The sequence below is a fragment of the Carassius gibelio genome, chromosome B23, assembly GCF_023724105.1.
Source record: "Carassius gibelio isolate Cgi1373 ecotype wild population from Czech Republic chromosome B23, carGib1.2-hapl.c, whole genome shotgun sequence".
Taxonomy (NCBI): Eukaryota; Metazoa; Chordata; class Actinopteri; order Cypriniformes; family Cyprinidae; genus Carassius; species Carassius gibelio.
Genome location: NC_068418.1, coordinates 9549040 through 9565542, shown reverse-complemented (window position 1 = coordinate 9565542; position 16503 = coordinate 9549040). Strand labels below are relative to the sequence as shown.

The window sequence follows — 16503 nt, the reverse complement described above, 5'->3', positions numbered from 1 at the left end:
GCAGAAGTTTCAGCAAAGAATAAATGGATTTCCAGCACTAAACATCCCTTGCAGTAGCTTTGCTAATAGATTCATTTAAAAAATGGCTTTCCTTGTACAACTATGATCATCTGTTTCTCCATCTTGCCTTAGCTTTCAGTATTGTTCCGGGAAAGGATGTGCATGACCAATGGTGCACTTACTGCGACCTGAAAAGTTTAGATGTTTCTAATTAAATTTTCTACCTGTTAGATTGTGTTTTATTTACGTCTACACCTAGATAGCCTTTGATAGCCTAGATAGCCTCTTTTTTTATCAATAAATGCGTATTAATGTATAGCCTTATGCAACAATTACATATGTAAATTTTAAAAACTTTATATATGACATTACATATTTACATTTTCATGTAACAGCCAGTATTTGTATCTGTAACAATCACAAAATTTTTCCTATCTGCATTCGGATACAACATCGTACAGTTACTTGATAAGACTGTTATGACTTTTTATATATTTTTTCGTAGTTATCACTGAACAAGTATGTCGTGTTAAACTGAAATAATTATTAATTTCTAAAATAATATTTATCATGCAAGCAGAGAGATGTCATGACAAACGTGTCATAGTGATCATTTGAACACGACTGAATCCATTCAATGCACACATTCTCATTACGCAGAACACTTTAAGCGAGTCTTAATGTTAATGAACTTCACTAAACAGATGTGTGTGTTCCGCGCAAACCAGCAAAAGGTAAAGATGCAAACATGTAGGACAAGTAGACAATGTATCCGTATCTAAGCTGATTATTAGCCTACTCTCTCGAGAGAACTGGTTTGGTTTTTGAGAGACTGAGACGCGCAGCGCGGCTGTTTGATTGGTGAGCGCGCTGTGCTTATTCCATTCATTCGTATCATATGGTAGCCTAAGCTTTCAATATTTGCCTTTTAAATATATACAAATAATATAACGTGTAGCTATGATGTATTATTATAGGTAAAATTCCTCTTGCAACGCTCTGATTTCTGAGAGATAAACAGAGAGGCGACAACAATGCGGTGTTTGATTTGCTCTCTTTTCACTCATAAAGTTTACATTCATTCACTTCTGGCGCTGATGCCCTGGCTCACCTGTTATCTAGCAAACACCAGACTCTGTCAGCTTTAGCCGAGTATTAAGGCAGAATTATTCCTTGAGCGTTATTCGTTTTTTAAGCCATTATCCGTGCCATATTCGGCTTCAGGCACAACCCTAATTATTACATTACATATTTTATTTTTACATGCAACATAGATAAGGCCATATAGTAACAGCTCCACGCAATATTGTAATTCTAAAATTCACGTCGTACTTGCAAACACTTTGTATTCATTATGGTTAATGCATGCTGGAGTAGTCGATTGTTTCCGACAGAGCTCGACTAGTCTATGCAAGCACTAAGTAGCTACAGTATGACAAAAATGTCGCTGTATTTATGTGCGCATGCCCAGTAGAGCCAAACGTATCCATTCTAGCCTTGCTGCGCGCATTTGTCATATCCCGAGCTTTGCGTGTGTCTGTGCACTGTGGCATAGTCATATACATTTTTGACCACAGATATAATGTCAACAAAAAATTAAGTACATAAAAATTATAAAAGTTCCAAACTTTGTTTGTTTATCCAAGTTTAGCTCCCAGGTCGGACTGGGGGTAAAACCAGTACTCATTAGCAAGGCCCCAAAGGAAGAGAGGGCCCTTGAAAAGTATGAATCTGAAATATATATTTTTTACCTGGATATTTTCATGGGTGGGGGCCATGGGGGCCCATCAGGACTGCCTATGCATAGGGCCCAGGATCTTGTTTAACGCCCCTGTTAGCTTTAACCCTCAAGCTCTTACTAGACACACTAATCTTCCAGGTGTTTTAAGGCCAGTTGGAGCTAAACTTTTTAGGACATTGGCCCTCCAGGATGTAGTTTGGAGACCCCTGTCCTACAGAGTTGTTACTTTGCACATGCTTTTTGATCATTACAAATAATAATGTAAAATGATTTTCTTAGAATAGGAGATATGCTTTCTCTCGCATCACAAACATTATCAGTAGTTAAGTATGTGGTCTTGAAGAGGACCCTTTTTTCTCTCATTTGGACTCGGTCTTGGACTTGGACTCGAAACTTTTGGACTTGGACTTGACTTGGACTCGAACCTCTTTGGACTCGGTCTTGACTCGGTCTCGACTAGTCCTGGACTTGGACTTGACTTGGACTCGACAAAGCCAGACTTGACTACAGCTCTAGCACAGACACATTGAGATTTGGTGATAATGCATATTTTTGAGGTTTAGGCTGCCATGTTGTGCCCTGATCTATTTCTACTTTTTATGTTTTTGGACTTTTTATTTTGAGAGGAAATATTGGAAGCAATGCAGGAGGAAAAGGGGATGGGGTCAGGAAATGACCATGATTAAAGACTCAAACTCAGGTCACCTGAAGCACTGTCTATGGCTCCCAGTGGATCCAATCTACTTTGTATATCAATCAAATTGTCCCCCAAAATAGCACAGGAAAGTAAATGTAATTGCCTCGGTCATGTGCAAACCTTTCTATCAAAGTAATTTTTTTCTGGCAGGGCATCTTTTCTGTGTTGCCCCTTGAGACTGGGGAGAAGTCCAGATGGCAGAGATGGGCAGTGGGCAACTTTTGTTACTGATACAACACAGGTGTTGGAAAGAAGATGATATGCTATAAAAACTGGAACCTTCTACAGTCCCTTCATCTCTGCTGAGTACTCGGGCATTCTGTTCCAAGGGCAGGGGTGCTTACGTTTTGGAAAATGGCATTGCTATCATCGTCATCTTCACTGGCCAAAGCCGAGACACCATGGTGCGTCCTGGCTTGAGGCACCTTTTGGTTTTAGAGGCCAAAGTGTCTATATATAGTGCATGTGTAAAGGATTCTGGGAGGGGTCGGGTACTCGGAGACCAGAGCACTGAAGCAGAAGGGAACTCCACCATGAGGAAGTCTGGATTTTTCTGCCCATGATAAAATGTGTTCACTTTCAAAGAGACAGTGAGGCACACAGGAGAAGTGTGGAGGAGTGACAGACATGTCATTTCCAAGCAAAGAGAGCGAAAGAGAGACAAGGACAGTGGGAAGAGCCTAAAAACAGTTAGTGAACCTGAAATGTGAACAATAAAAATAAAGGTGAGATAAATTATAAATTGACCAACAGCACAGAATAAAGGAAGAGAGTTTCCTGCAACACACTCACGGCACTTGATTATTGCCAGAATAATAATAATTAAAAAAATCTGACTGTGGTAATTGACATAAACCATAAACTCACATTAGGTGGAAAAAACCCAGAATATTCCCTTTCAAAATGAGACATATCAGGCGACTAGGTGGCCATCTTGGTAACTCCCTGGGGCAGCTATTTCTGATTGCCGCAAGTACTACATGAAAGATTCCCCCATATGTCAAATTAATCAAATATGACCACAAAGCAGTCCTGAATTGTTGTCTCTTTAGTACAAATCAGGCTAGAAAAATGTATTTACATACATCGTACATTATTTTTGCAACTATTTTGCAACCAGCTGTTCAAATTAATGCACAAAATACAATCAAAGATTGGATCTCGAAACCAAACGGCAAGACTTAATTTCCTACAGATGCCATATTAAGTGTTGTGATTTATCTCAGTGGTCACACTTTATTTTAAAGGTCCAATACTTGCTATTAGCAAGCCATTAACTAGGACTTTTGCCTCCGTAAATTACTAATTTGCTGCCTATTAATAGTTATTAAGGTAGTTGTTAATTTTAGGTGTTGGGTTGGATAAGCGATGTAGAATATGGTCAAGCAGAATATGTGTTTTAGAAGTACTAATAAACTAAATATGTTAATAATAGGCAAGCTAATAAGCAACTTAATTGTGAAAATTGGTCCCTATAGTGTTACCCATACACTCCTTTTATCGGTACTTAAACTAACCTTTAGAGATTCTATAAACTGACCAATTAATACCAAATTATCTATTGTAGTAGAAGAGACATTCAGTAAGGGAGGAACAGATGGAGACTGAAGAGAAAGGCGAGAGAATGGCATAGAGCGAGGCGAACACAAGAACTCTGTCTGACAGTCCGACATGACGCCGTACCCCAGAACAAACAAGCATTCAGATACATTGAGGGGCAACCCAGAATGCCATGGGGGAGACAGAGGGAGAGAGAAACTAGAGAAAGAGAGAGAAGAGAACTGTGAAGGTCATCTGGTGGGACGGTGAGTCTCAATCAAAAGAAAATAGTGAGGCACATCGGATGAGGAACAGAGGGAGGGAAAAGGAACGGATGAGGGACCGAGTGCGAGAAGAAAAAAGTAAAAGTTTAACTTGTGAAATATGAAATCTATTTTGGTTTTAATGGAGAGGAAGGAAATATGAACGTAGATTATTAAACTGGGAGAAAGCGACGAGGGAGGGGAAAAATCCAGAGGTGTTCAGGGTGGGAGGGTTGAGATCTGTTCACAATGTTTTAAATATTAAAGCTATTTCAGGTTTAATGAGGTGTAAATACTATGGGGAGAGTTGTAAGAGGATGGGGGTTAAAGGGGCCTCACTCTCATTATTTCAAGCGCACACCTTTTGACTATAGAGACCCAGAGAGAGAGAAGTGAGAGAGAGTGAAGAAACAGAGAGATAGAGCTAGTGAGCTAGAGAAGGATGACGACACAATCAGATGGACATTACGCCAATAATAAATGAATAAACGAAATTCTGAGTGAATCAGACAGTCAGTCAGTGATCAATTACTGCATTAATGAAAGAAAGATTGTCTAAATGAAAGAGTGAGTGAATAATGAACGGAGAGTGCATGAATGAATGAACAAGTGAGTGAGCGAGTAATTATTATGAATTATGTGTGAATGATGGTCGAAGTGAACTCATGAATGAAGGAAGGGAGGAAGGAATGAGTGAGTGAGTGAATGAATGGAGTGAATTAATGAGTAAGCCAGAGAGTGAGTGAATGAGTCAGGAAGAATTGAAGATTTATTCAGTGAATTAATGAATTAGTAAGTGAATCAATAAATAAACTAGTGAATGAGTGAGTTACTGAATGAATGAGTCATTAAGTTAACAAACAAATGAAGGAGGGAAGAAAGGAAGGAGGGAATATGTGAGTGAATGAATGAATGAATGAATGATGCAGTGAATTAATCAATAAGCAAGAGAGTGAGTGATAAACGATTCAGGAAGAGTTAATAAATGAATCAGCAAATGAACAAATGAAGAAGGCGTGAATGAATGAATGAGTGAGTGAGTGAATAAATACATTTTTGAATGAATGAAAGATTAAGGGAGCAAATTAATGAGTTAGCCAGTGAGTGAGTGAATTAATGAGTTAGGAAGAGAGTGAAAAAAAATAGTGATTGAATAAATTTGTGAGCGAGTGAATGACTGAATGAATGTGTCAGAATGGAAGATTGAGTGAATCAGTGAATGAATACATTTGCGAGTGAAAGATTGTATAAACAGGTCAAAATGAATGAGTGAGTGAGTGAATGAATGAGTCAGTCAGAGAATTAATATATCATTCAGTGAATAAATAATGAGTGAGTGAATAAATTAATTAGTAGGTGAGAGAATATATAAGTTAATTAGAAGGCGTTAGTAAAGAACTGATTGAGCAGTAAAGGCATTAATAAGTGAATGAATAAATGAATGAGCGAGTGTTTATAGAGCAGTGGGTGAGAGACCAAAGGTTAAACTCTCAGTGGAGACTAAATAGATGTGATGTGTTAAGGCTGAGCTGAAGTTCATTTGTAACGTGTTTGCTAAGATGAACAGGATCAGATTAGATGAGCTCTGCTGTGAACATATTGGCCACTGAATGAGACAAGTGCAAAGTTACGCCATTGACTGGTCTATTAAACACACAACACTTGCTAAATATTTCAACACCGTTTATACATCAGTCACTTTACTATCATCTGTGTGCATGTGTGTGGGTTTTCTTCACATTCTCACTCTGAAATCACATACAAGCACTCAATCGCCACATATCTGTATCTGTACACAAATAAATACAGATACCTAAGAAAACCCACACTTCCCTTTTATTAACGATTTTAAAACAGAATAACACGTCAACAGCACAACAACCCATATGCAGGGGTGAATTATCTAAATATGGGATTTTTGTCTTGCCTTGTGCTGTGGAAAGGGGAAGGCCACAATGATCTTTTTTATTTTCCTAGTCTCTTTCTGATCAAGTTATAGCTGTGATCATGAACAGATAATCTAAAATAGAATATCAGTGACCATTTCCTGATCAGGCTAAAAAAAATCCCCCTGATGACACTGTGAAGTTCACAGCCACAGCCGACCACAGAAACCCCCTCTTCATCAGGAGTAAACCTGAAACACGAAAACACTCAAACTAACAAACTACTTTCACAAACAGATACCATGGCATCGCATCAGAGACATGCTGGGTACATTTCCTTTAGAAATGTCACTCTTTGGTGGTAATTTTCTGACCTGACAAACGAGTGTCAATGCTAATGCTAATGCTAACTGTAGAGGCCTCTAGCCTCAGACAGGCTGTAGAAAAAATGCTGCTAAAATAACGTGTTGTTTTAAGGGTCTATGAAACATGGAGCTGTGACTCAAGTCTGTATTACAGACATTGTGGGTTTGTTTGTAAGCGACGAGTGTGGCTGCTTGCTCAAAAGAGGTCTGGCTTTTAGGAAGAGCGCTGAGCTTCTACATTTAAAATGTACACACACTCCTGATGATGAGTAATGAAATCATAGCACATGTAAAGGACAAAATTATATAGCTATTTTTAGCAGAATGCAACAAACAAAAATGTAAACCATTTAAACCACACTGACTTTTGTGACTATTGTGATGTTTCCCTAAAGTTTGGGAATCTGTATTCCAGGACACATGCCCATTATAATGCCTGCATATTCTGCAACAAGTTTCAGCACCTGCAAACATCTCCTAAATGTCCAGTGTGACCTCACATCGCCTCTCCAGAACTGTGATGGCTTGATGCCTCATGTTTGTCAGTGGTCAGTAAGACGCTCTGAAAGTGAATGTCCTTTCAACAGGGGCCTGAACAAGGGCACAGTGAAACTTAAAGACATGTTTAAAAAATAACTGGTATGCAAACAGTCCCTATTGCATGATCGGAGTCTTATCTGACAACATGCATGAAGAAAACCATATCAATAAGCTGATTAGGATAATATTTTAGCGGACAAGAGAAGCAGCCAGAAGCTTTAGACAGTAGCCTGACTGTCTTTTTGGTCTTGGCTGCCTAATCATGTTAAAAACCATGTCCTCTCTCTCTGTAACACACACACACTTCACAAAGTGCAGGTTGAGAAATTTCCTGTTGCTCGCCAGAACTTCATACCAGAAGCATGGCAATTTAGATATACAGTTTTATAAACATGCCAACCACCAATTACAAGCTTCTTAAAACCATTAGTCTGTGCACAATGCATCTTGGACATCAGCATCATGAGATCCCATTTACTGCTGTCAGCAAACTGCACCCGGCCTTAACCGTGCAAACCATTACTCCTGCAACTAGACACTTCCTGTGGCCTTTAACCAGATCTGAGAAAACTCTAGCTGCGGGCTGGACCTCAGCACGGACAGAAATCACTTATGAGGGCATTTATTTGTATTTATTTAGTCCCTCTAATTACTAAAGCTGTCATGTTGTTTAAATTAGATTTGCCCATGTTCATGTTACATATAACAGGTGGGTGATAAAATACACACACACAGAAAAAAAAAACTAAGCAAACCATCCTGGCCACCGTATCTGCTCGCATAGGTTTTGGACAAACCTGTCTGCCTCAACTCCTCAAGAATCCACCAATTCAGTAGGAAAATTACAGCCGAGTACAAACCCCAAAGCAGGGCATGAGGGCTTTCGCAACATGCCATCTTTCTCTCACCCTGATCTGACCCGTCCAAGCCTGAGCCTGTTTTGTGTACCAAGCAATATTCTCATCTTCACTGAGCATCGGCCCATATTATCAAATGACATCCAAAGCAATTTGCCGTTTTGCCAGTCCTCTGTTCCTAAGCGGACTGAGATTTACACTCGGTTAATGATTTTACATTTGAAAATGTTTCGATTCCATTTAGAACTAAATTAAATTGACCTCAAAAGCTTGACTAGCATATTAGTTGGGCTTATAGGGGCCAGTGCATGAGGAATATAAATGTGTACTATTTGTGTCGCACACAAAGGAATGGGTGTGACTTTAGTGAGCATGCGCGTACGCAGTATAGTGAGCCGGTGTGTACTTAGATGTGTGGAGTCTTGCACTTGATATTTGATCTGTGGGGTTGGGTCAGCGAGTGCAGTTATTTCTGTTGGAGCCGCAGGTAGCAGGGCTGACAAACAGAGAGGATGAGAGACTGCCTCGAGAGTTAAGAAGGTAAACTCGCGCTAAGCTGATGCAGATCTCAGCGTATTCCCCTCCTTCTCTCCTTCACTTTATCCCTTCTTCTCCACACTTCAGAAGACCTTGGGGCACCCCCCGTCCCAACACACTCGCACGCACACATACAATTTAATCCTCATACCGCCACCAAGGTCAATTCAATTATCCTGTTTTCTTAAAGTGTGTGTGTGCCCATTTCACGTCGGCCTGCACAAATTCACCAGAGATTAGAGCTGCCACACTTTTAATGATCTACATACCTATAAGCAACAGTATCCGAGACAGGTAGGGCCTCATCCCCGCTTACCGGCTTGATCTGTTCCTCAGCACAGATTTTGTTTTTAGGTTGATGAGGCTGCCTCGCGTCCCATGTGTCTTTCCGATGTTAATGAGGAAATGAGTTTTTTCAACCCCAAATTCCCCACCTCAATCTGTAGTTTGTCATGCTGCTATACTATTAGTGTTACAACAATAGTTTTCAACTTCATCAGAGTTCTATTTCTATCTGGGTTCGAATTATACAATCAAACAAGACCTGAGTCTCACGGGATCCACGAGGCAGTGCTCGCAACAATGAGAAACAAACTTTTTGAGTGTTAAAAAGTACGGTCCACATAGTATGAATGAGTGTAGTACGAATGTCATCCGGACACACTACATCCAACACCTACGATGTCAGCGTTATCACTTCACTGCCATTTACAACTCCTCTCCTGAAGCATCATGGGACAGGAAATTCTCCATTGGATGTATACTGTTTCATTAATACCAGGATACAGAAATACTAATTATTTCATGAACTTTGCTCCTACTATTTCTAGGAGGGGCATCTCCGGTCCTGGAGGGGGCACTGAACTGCAGAGTTTAGCTCTATCCCAAATTGAACACAGCTGAAATATCTAACCAAAGTCTTCAGGATTATTAGAAAATTAAGTGTTCTTCATTAAGCATGGAGCTAAACTCTGTAGGACAGTGTCCCTCCATAACCAGAATTGCCCGTTCCTGTACTATACAGAAGCCATATTCAGTCTCTTCTGCAAGACCAAACATCCTTTGATAAAAGGTCAACAATCGGCTTGATGTTGTTTTCACAATGTGATATCATGACAGCAATAAAGGAAGCAATAAAGGAACCAGTACAGAGTAATCCTACCTGGAATTTCCTGGTTGCCGTAGTTCCAGCCTGGATTGGAGAGCATGGATGGCAGCGGCGATGCCGTCCGACTGTCCCCTTCATTCTGTTGCGTAATGTGTCTGACCGTGTCCTTGTTTTTGCGGTTCTTCCTGCGGCCCGAGCCAGGGGGTTGCCAGCCCCCATCTCCTCGTCCACCTTGCTCTCCAGGCGTGCCTTGTGCCACTCGGCCAGCCCCATCTTGCAGATTGGAGGGGGAGACCCGCTCCTCTTTGACCTGGACAGAACGGTAATCAGCAGGCCACAAGGGCTGCAAACAAGCATCCTCCTGGCTCTCATGGCTTTTGGGTTCCTGGTCTTCTTTGCCGTAGTTGCTACCGCCTTCGTGGCAGCTAGCGATGGCTGAATCTCCAGATGAGTTGGCCGGGCTGGTGCGTCTGGCCAACCACGGCGAGGAACTGCGGGCCGAGATCATGGATGCCAGTGCTTCCGAAGCTCCACCCACACCGGGCCCAGCCCCGCCTCCAATAGAGCTCACCACATTGCCCATCTCAATATCCGCAAGTTCGTCTGCAAGCTCGGAGCGAATGCTGATGTCTAGTGCTGCCTTGATGAAGCCGTGACACGCTTGCACTATGTCGGTCATCTGCAGGTAGCTGGCGGCTGACATCACTTCGATCACATTCTTGCTTGTGAGCGCCAAGTGGGCGGAGTACATGAAGTCAAGGATGGTCTTGAAGCCTTGAGCTGTGACGATGTCCAGGTGTGTGATGGTGGCCTGCTGCTCTGAGCCCTTCTTCACCTGGCAGTAAAGTGTTTTGAAGTAGCGGCTGCTGCCCAGCAACACGTTCTTGTGCGCCTTGAAGATCTTGCCCTCCACGATCACACACACGTCGCACAGGATGCCGTGCTGCCGCTGCTCGTTCAGCTCCCGCAGGAGCTGCCGGTAGTGCGACGCGATCTCCATGTCTTCCTTCCGGTTATTCATTGGACTAACGGGTGGCTGCTTCTCCTGAACAGAGTCTGGAGGAGGACAACACACAATACAAACCCTGGTTAGTAGAGTTGCAGTAAATGCAAGAAACAGACCACAAGTTCCTGCATAAAGAGACAATAGCAATGTCTGGAATGAAATACTGTAGTTCACAGTAATAGTAGACTACTGTGAAACAGCTGGCTTCATTGAACAATAAACATTTTGAAAAGTAGTATGCCACATTGTTGTCATACAGTAAGTATGACCACATTAATGTGAGTGCCATCCAGATATTATTATCAATAACAAGTTATTTTGCATTTTGCAATTTAATATGTGCTGCAAAAGTTAAGCTGAACAGAACATTATTTTCAGCACAAAGTTGATTACCAGAGAAAATCATTTTGACTTAAAGCAGAAATGGGTAGCACTTTATTTTACAGTCCTGTTCCTCATGTACATACTATATACTTATTATAGTAATTACAATAACTATGTAATAACTAGGTACTAACCCTGAACCTACCCCTAAACCTAACCCTACCCTATGTAGTTACCTTGTATTGCCAGAACTTTCTTAGATAAATACACTGTAAGTACACTATAAGTACATGTTAGTACACGTACTGTAAAATAAAGTGCAACCCAGAAATGCATACAGTTACTAGCAATGGAAGTTCCAGTCTCTGGAGGGTTTAGGGACAAAATATGAAGGTCTTATTTTTGCTAAGGCGATCAATAAAAAAATTATAATAATAATAATTTAGGTGTACAGTTGTTTAAATTGGGCCAAGTCTAATTTATTTTATGCTGTAATCAACATTATACAGCAAATTCTGTTTTGATTGAGCTTGTATTGAAAGATCCAAGAATGTTCCCTTATTTTTGCTGATCCAATCAAATAACAAAACAATTAAAAAGAGATGATAAATATCAAATGAAATGCATCACATTGTGGGATACGGTACTCTTGTTTGCCGCACATTTTTGCAATCCTGGTATTCTATAAATATAGGCAATTCACATACGATGTACAGTTTACAAACTACATACTGTAATAATATAACTGATGTTATCATGTCAATCCAAACACAGCCAATGACTGAACAGGAAGATCAGATTAATACAGTAAATGTAAATCATCCTGTCTGGACACATTGATTAAAATCATCTTAAAGCAACAAATACTACCATGTATTCACACAGATATACTTTACAGTTTTAATTCTGTTTTTATTGCATTGCAATAATGAGAATGGGATTCCTTTATTTGCATTACTGAAGGCTACTGAGAATTGTGAGAGTTAATGTGCTTAACTGTCATGAAAATAATATGATGCAATTATATTTCTAAATTGGGCTTCTTTTTATTTTTTTATTTTGGGGTGAAATGCAACCCAGTCAGCATTTGACAGTTTTTGTCAGATTTACCCCATATCCCCCCCCCCCCCCAGCTGATTGTGTCTTGTGTTTATAGTTTCTTTCTCTTTCCTCTGTGCACATTCAAGAACAATGCACTGCCTCATCTAGCTCTGCTCCCACATCTCGCTATCTTAATGATTATAGCAGAGATGCTCAGGTGTTCACTGTTCAACCCTTTAATCACAATGTTTTTTCTCTGTTCGTTTTATTAGCTGCCAAATAAAATCACCCAGTGAGTGTATAAAGCACTTTAACACAATCATCGTCTCTACTCTTCTCACTTTTCTCTTTTTTGTTACTAAATTGTTTCATTTAATTACCATTTTGTGAGTTAGTTGAATAATAAAGTGGAAAATGGAGCTGCCAAACAGATAATTCATTTTTAGCGAGGAAAGGTGATGGCTGTAGCCCAGCAGACGATCAGCCTCAAGCCATCAGAGCTGGCCAATGCATGTCACCTGCTTCAGAATGGCATTTTAGTGACATTTAGTGCTTAAATGACTTTTTACGGAGATAGAGGACCTCAGTAATAACAGCTCAAAGCTACGGTCAATTTCTTCTGTCAGGGTTTGTGCTGGTAGGCGTCTTTTATGAAGTTAGGTTTTCCGTGATAAGTGAGAATTTCTAGATTTTGATGCTGCGCTCCATGAAAATGCAATTCTTCACCTGATTTAATATTAATCTTAAGACTCTTTGAAATGCATAAGAGGTTACCAGCACTGTCAGGGATTGTTAATAGTCACACTACAAAATCTAAAGCCTTAAAATTAAGCATCTAGTTTCTGATTTCGAGGCAATATATATATATATATATATATAAATATGTAGATTCCCATTTATTTAGATGGTGGACGCATCTACGTGCTTGGAGCGGTCAAATAAGGTAGATGCCTAAACATTTCTATGGGTACAACTATGTGCATGTGTGAGCAAATGTGGGCAGCCATGGCATCATTTTCAAAAGTCTCAGTCTTGGTCCGTTTACATTGAAATGCAAGCCCGGAGTTTTCAATATAAAACGAGGGTCTGCAGCAGTTTTCAAAAGTCTCAGTTTTCGAGGGTGTGTAATAACCCAGAGTAGTGTAAATGCTAGGCGTAACCATACCAAAATTTTTGTGTTTTAAAGTTAAAATGCACTAGTTTAAACTGGGCCTCAGCTCCATTTAACCATTTATTTTACTATTTAACCAAATCTATTTCACAGAATGACAATTTTCCCCACAAAGTATTGCAAAAAAATGTGGGATTTTTTAAGTGGTTAAAAGGGTTGGGAATAAAATGGAAGAGAGAAAAAAATAAATACAAATATATATTATTTCACAATTATTCTCATTGTTATTTTGTTATAAATATTTGTTATTCAAAGCAACACACGCACTATCACTGTCATTGTCACTAATAAAAAAACTGATATATTCAAACTAGCAACAACTGTTTGAGCAAGTAACAATATTGCATTTATTCAACACTTCAATACAGAAAATGTAATACTGAGCAACTTACGTTTTAGATCCTATATTATATGTTACTTTGTTTTTGCTTTACAGTCAGCTGAGTGAATGATTCAGTGATTCACACTGTACATGAAGGCCACCACTTGTTTGGTTTCTAAATGAAACAGTGGATTTGATCGATTTGGGTGAGTAAATGATTCAGGCGACTTACATATCAATGTAAGTGAAGGGGTGCCGTCAAAATGAGAGTCTTAATAGAACTCCTTAATGATGGTTAAGTTTCTTACAAACATGCAACTTGATGGATGGAGTGGTGTGAATTATTTGTGGATTATGATGTTTTTATTCTGTCGGCACCCATTCACTGCAGAGGATCCATTGGTGAGCAAGTGATGTAATGTTAAATTTCTCCAAATCTCCGAAACAAACTCATCTACATCTTGGAGGATCTGAGGGTGAGTAAATAGTCAGCAAATATACACTTTTGAACTATTTCTTTAATAGTCATAAAAAATGCTTTACAATTCAAAAATGTAAAACTAAAAAAATTACATTTATTGTTTCTCTTTTCTTTAAGATTTTGTCATAAAAATTATCTAGTCTTTGTAAGGTTCTCCCATAGACCAACTCAAGAGTAGATGAATTAACAACTCTCACTAACCATGATTTCACTGACACTCACTTAGACACAACTTCTTTCATGCACACACACACACACACACACACACGCACACAGATACCCCCAGTAGTCTAGACTTCCCCACTAGCATCCTCTATGAGCAGCACAGAAGCCGTCCTGGTTGGGGCTAAATCACAGGGACGTGGAGTGTTACCAAATGGGGCCATGATTTGTTTTGTGAGCGTTCAGGCTGTCAGCTCGCATCGGCCCGACTGCAGCGTGACAGCTCCCGTTCCCTATAGTGACAGCAGCGTTTGCTGCGGGGCCGGCACACTTCAGGTCATGTTTAGGAAAGTTCCTCTCAACCTGATGGCTTGTAAGATCAAATCAATCCTCTGCCTCTCCCATGTCCACTTGTACAAATACACCTTACTTGGAAGACTGAAAGAAGAAGAGAATGACAGTGACAAGTGACTTTTTATTTCTTTTTAATAGTTTTAAGTTAGCCTCCAACTGCTTGGCTTGAGGCTTTTTTGATTTGATTGCCTATAATGCAGTCGTTCGAACAAAACTTAACAATGTTAGCGATTTAAAGAGACAGTTCACCTAAAAACTGTGCTGCACGTTTACTCACACATTGTATGGCTTAAGAAGACTTGGAATATGAGTCATACTGTATAAACCAATTTATGATACTTTTATGGTGCTTTTTGTCCTTTCTAAATTCAAGCTTTTTCGGAACAACAAACCCTCTCAGAAAATAAGGTCTAAAAAATGTCATGGGGTGGAACCTTTTCAAATTGTATATCTTTGTACCTAAATGGTAACATCTATCTTAGAATGTAAATAGAGCAATTTAGCACCTTTTGAAAGGATACCACCCTGGTAGCTTTTGTACCTTTTTTTTCTGGGAGTGTAAAAGGTGACAGAATTTTTGTATGGACTATCCCTTTAAAATCAGAGAATCTTTTCATCTATTCCCTTTTAACCCCTAAGACCAATTTATTTTTCTCTGTCAATGAGTAGTAACGGCTCAGTAAATAACAGCACTTTGCACCCCAGACTCCCCAAATTAGTCAGTTCTTTTCATGTGACTATTCAGAACTACTTCAACTGTGCAACCGACAATGAATATTAATATCTCTTCGTTGGCCGACCGAGTTACATGAGAATCTGGGCAATCAAGTGCAACACGACAATAAACATAAACAACACAATTGACAGACGTGTAACATGGCTAAACACTGAATGAGACAGAGTGCAGTCAGACTAATCAGATTTTCTGCTTCGCTGCAACTAGAAGCATCTGAAGCTTGTTAGACAACAAGAAAGAGTGTAACTAGAGAAATGCATAATAGACAGCAGGTTCACATAACCTTAGTGAACCATACAGAGAACAAGTGCAGGTGCAAATATTTCATATTTTGGGAAAGGCTTCATGCAAGAGCAATATTTTGAGACATTTAAAATGGCCATTAAAGTTCATAGCAGTAGCTAACAAATGAAAGAGTTCATTTTAATACATGCTTTTGTTTTGCAAGTGAAACAGAACATTTAAAGTGTAGGGCGTATCTTGATTTTACACTTCTGAAATTGACTGGACAGTGAAAAGTGGATGTGAGTGATGAAATACTGTGCATCGTCATTCACAACACGACCAGAAACTTAATAGGGTCAATTTTTAATGTTGACTTTAAAAAAGGATTTTCACGCTCTCCAAAAGTAGGCTGATGGCTTTAAATGAAGCTCCTGCATTCAATTACAGTGAAATTGTCAGCAAAAAAAAAAAAAAAAAATCCCTCTAAAACTACATCATCTAACAGATGATTATACATGATTGGAAGCAATTGCTTTAATAAGGCTTTATAACCACCATCCATCAATGTTTCAGCAGCAGGAGCACAACATCATGATATTATCTACCCTGTCTTACATCGCAGCTACAGAGTTCACAGTTTACAGCCTGACCGCAGCCCAGCTTTCGTCCGCACCGAAATAGAAGGTGTAAGAAGTGGCAGTAGTAAGGTTAAGGTTGGGGTTAGGCCTGTAATGGGATTGGAGGGAAGAAATGTGCAAAGAATGGAGGCCAGAGCAGCCTAAGTCTCAAAGGATAGAGTGTTAAAGAGTGCCAACACCGCTTACAGTTCTTGTCACCCGCAAACACTCAGATCTGGAGTGACTGGGTTCCTCCGGCCAAGTAAACACACAAACACACACACACACTTGCACTCAAACACCCATGCATATACCTATGCTCTTCCTTATTTTTGTAGAGGTGGATCTGATATTCTTGGAGGGGACGGGGGAAACAAGGCCATATTTCTTTTTCTTTTGGTTTGTGTGCATGATGGTGGGAAGGACAGTCGTGACATACGAGGAGGTGGTGGAAATACTGTAGGAAGGGTGGGAGGAAGAAGAAGAAGGAGACAGCGAGTGCTCAGAGGGTGTAAGTCATGCATGCTTCAG

At 39.9% G+C, this 16503-nt stretch overlaps 1 protein-coding gene across 3 annotated transcripts in view; it reads right to left on the bottom strand.

Moving 5' to 3' along the window:
• Positions 1-16503, bottom strand: part of LOC128011236 (zinc finger and BTB domain-containing protein 46) — a 76955-nt gene that overhangs the window by 42748 nt on the left and 17704 nt on the right. For all 3 annotated transcript variants that reach the window (XM_052593419.1, XM_052593421.1, XM_052593420.1), the window contains exon 2: positions 9588-10589. In XM_052593419.1, coding sequence (XP_052449379.1) covers positions 9588-10554 — 967 coding nt within the window. In that variant the 5' untranslated portion in view covers positions 10555-10589. The remainder of the gene's footprint in view (positions 1-9587; positions 10590-16503) is intronic.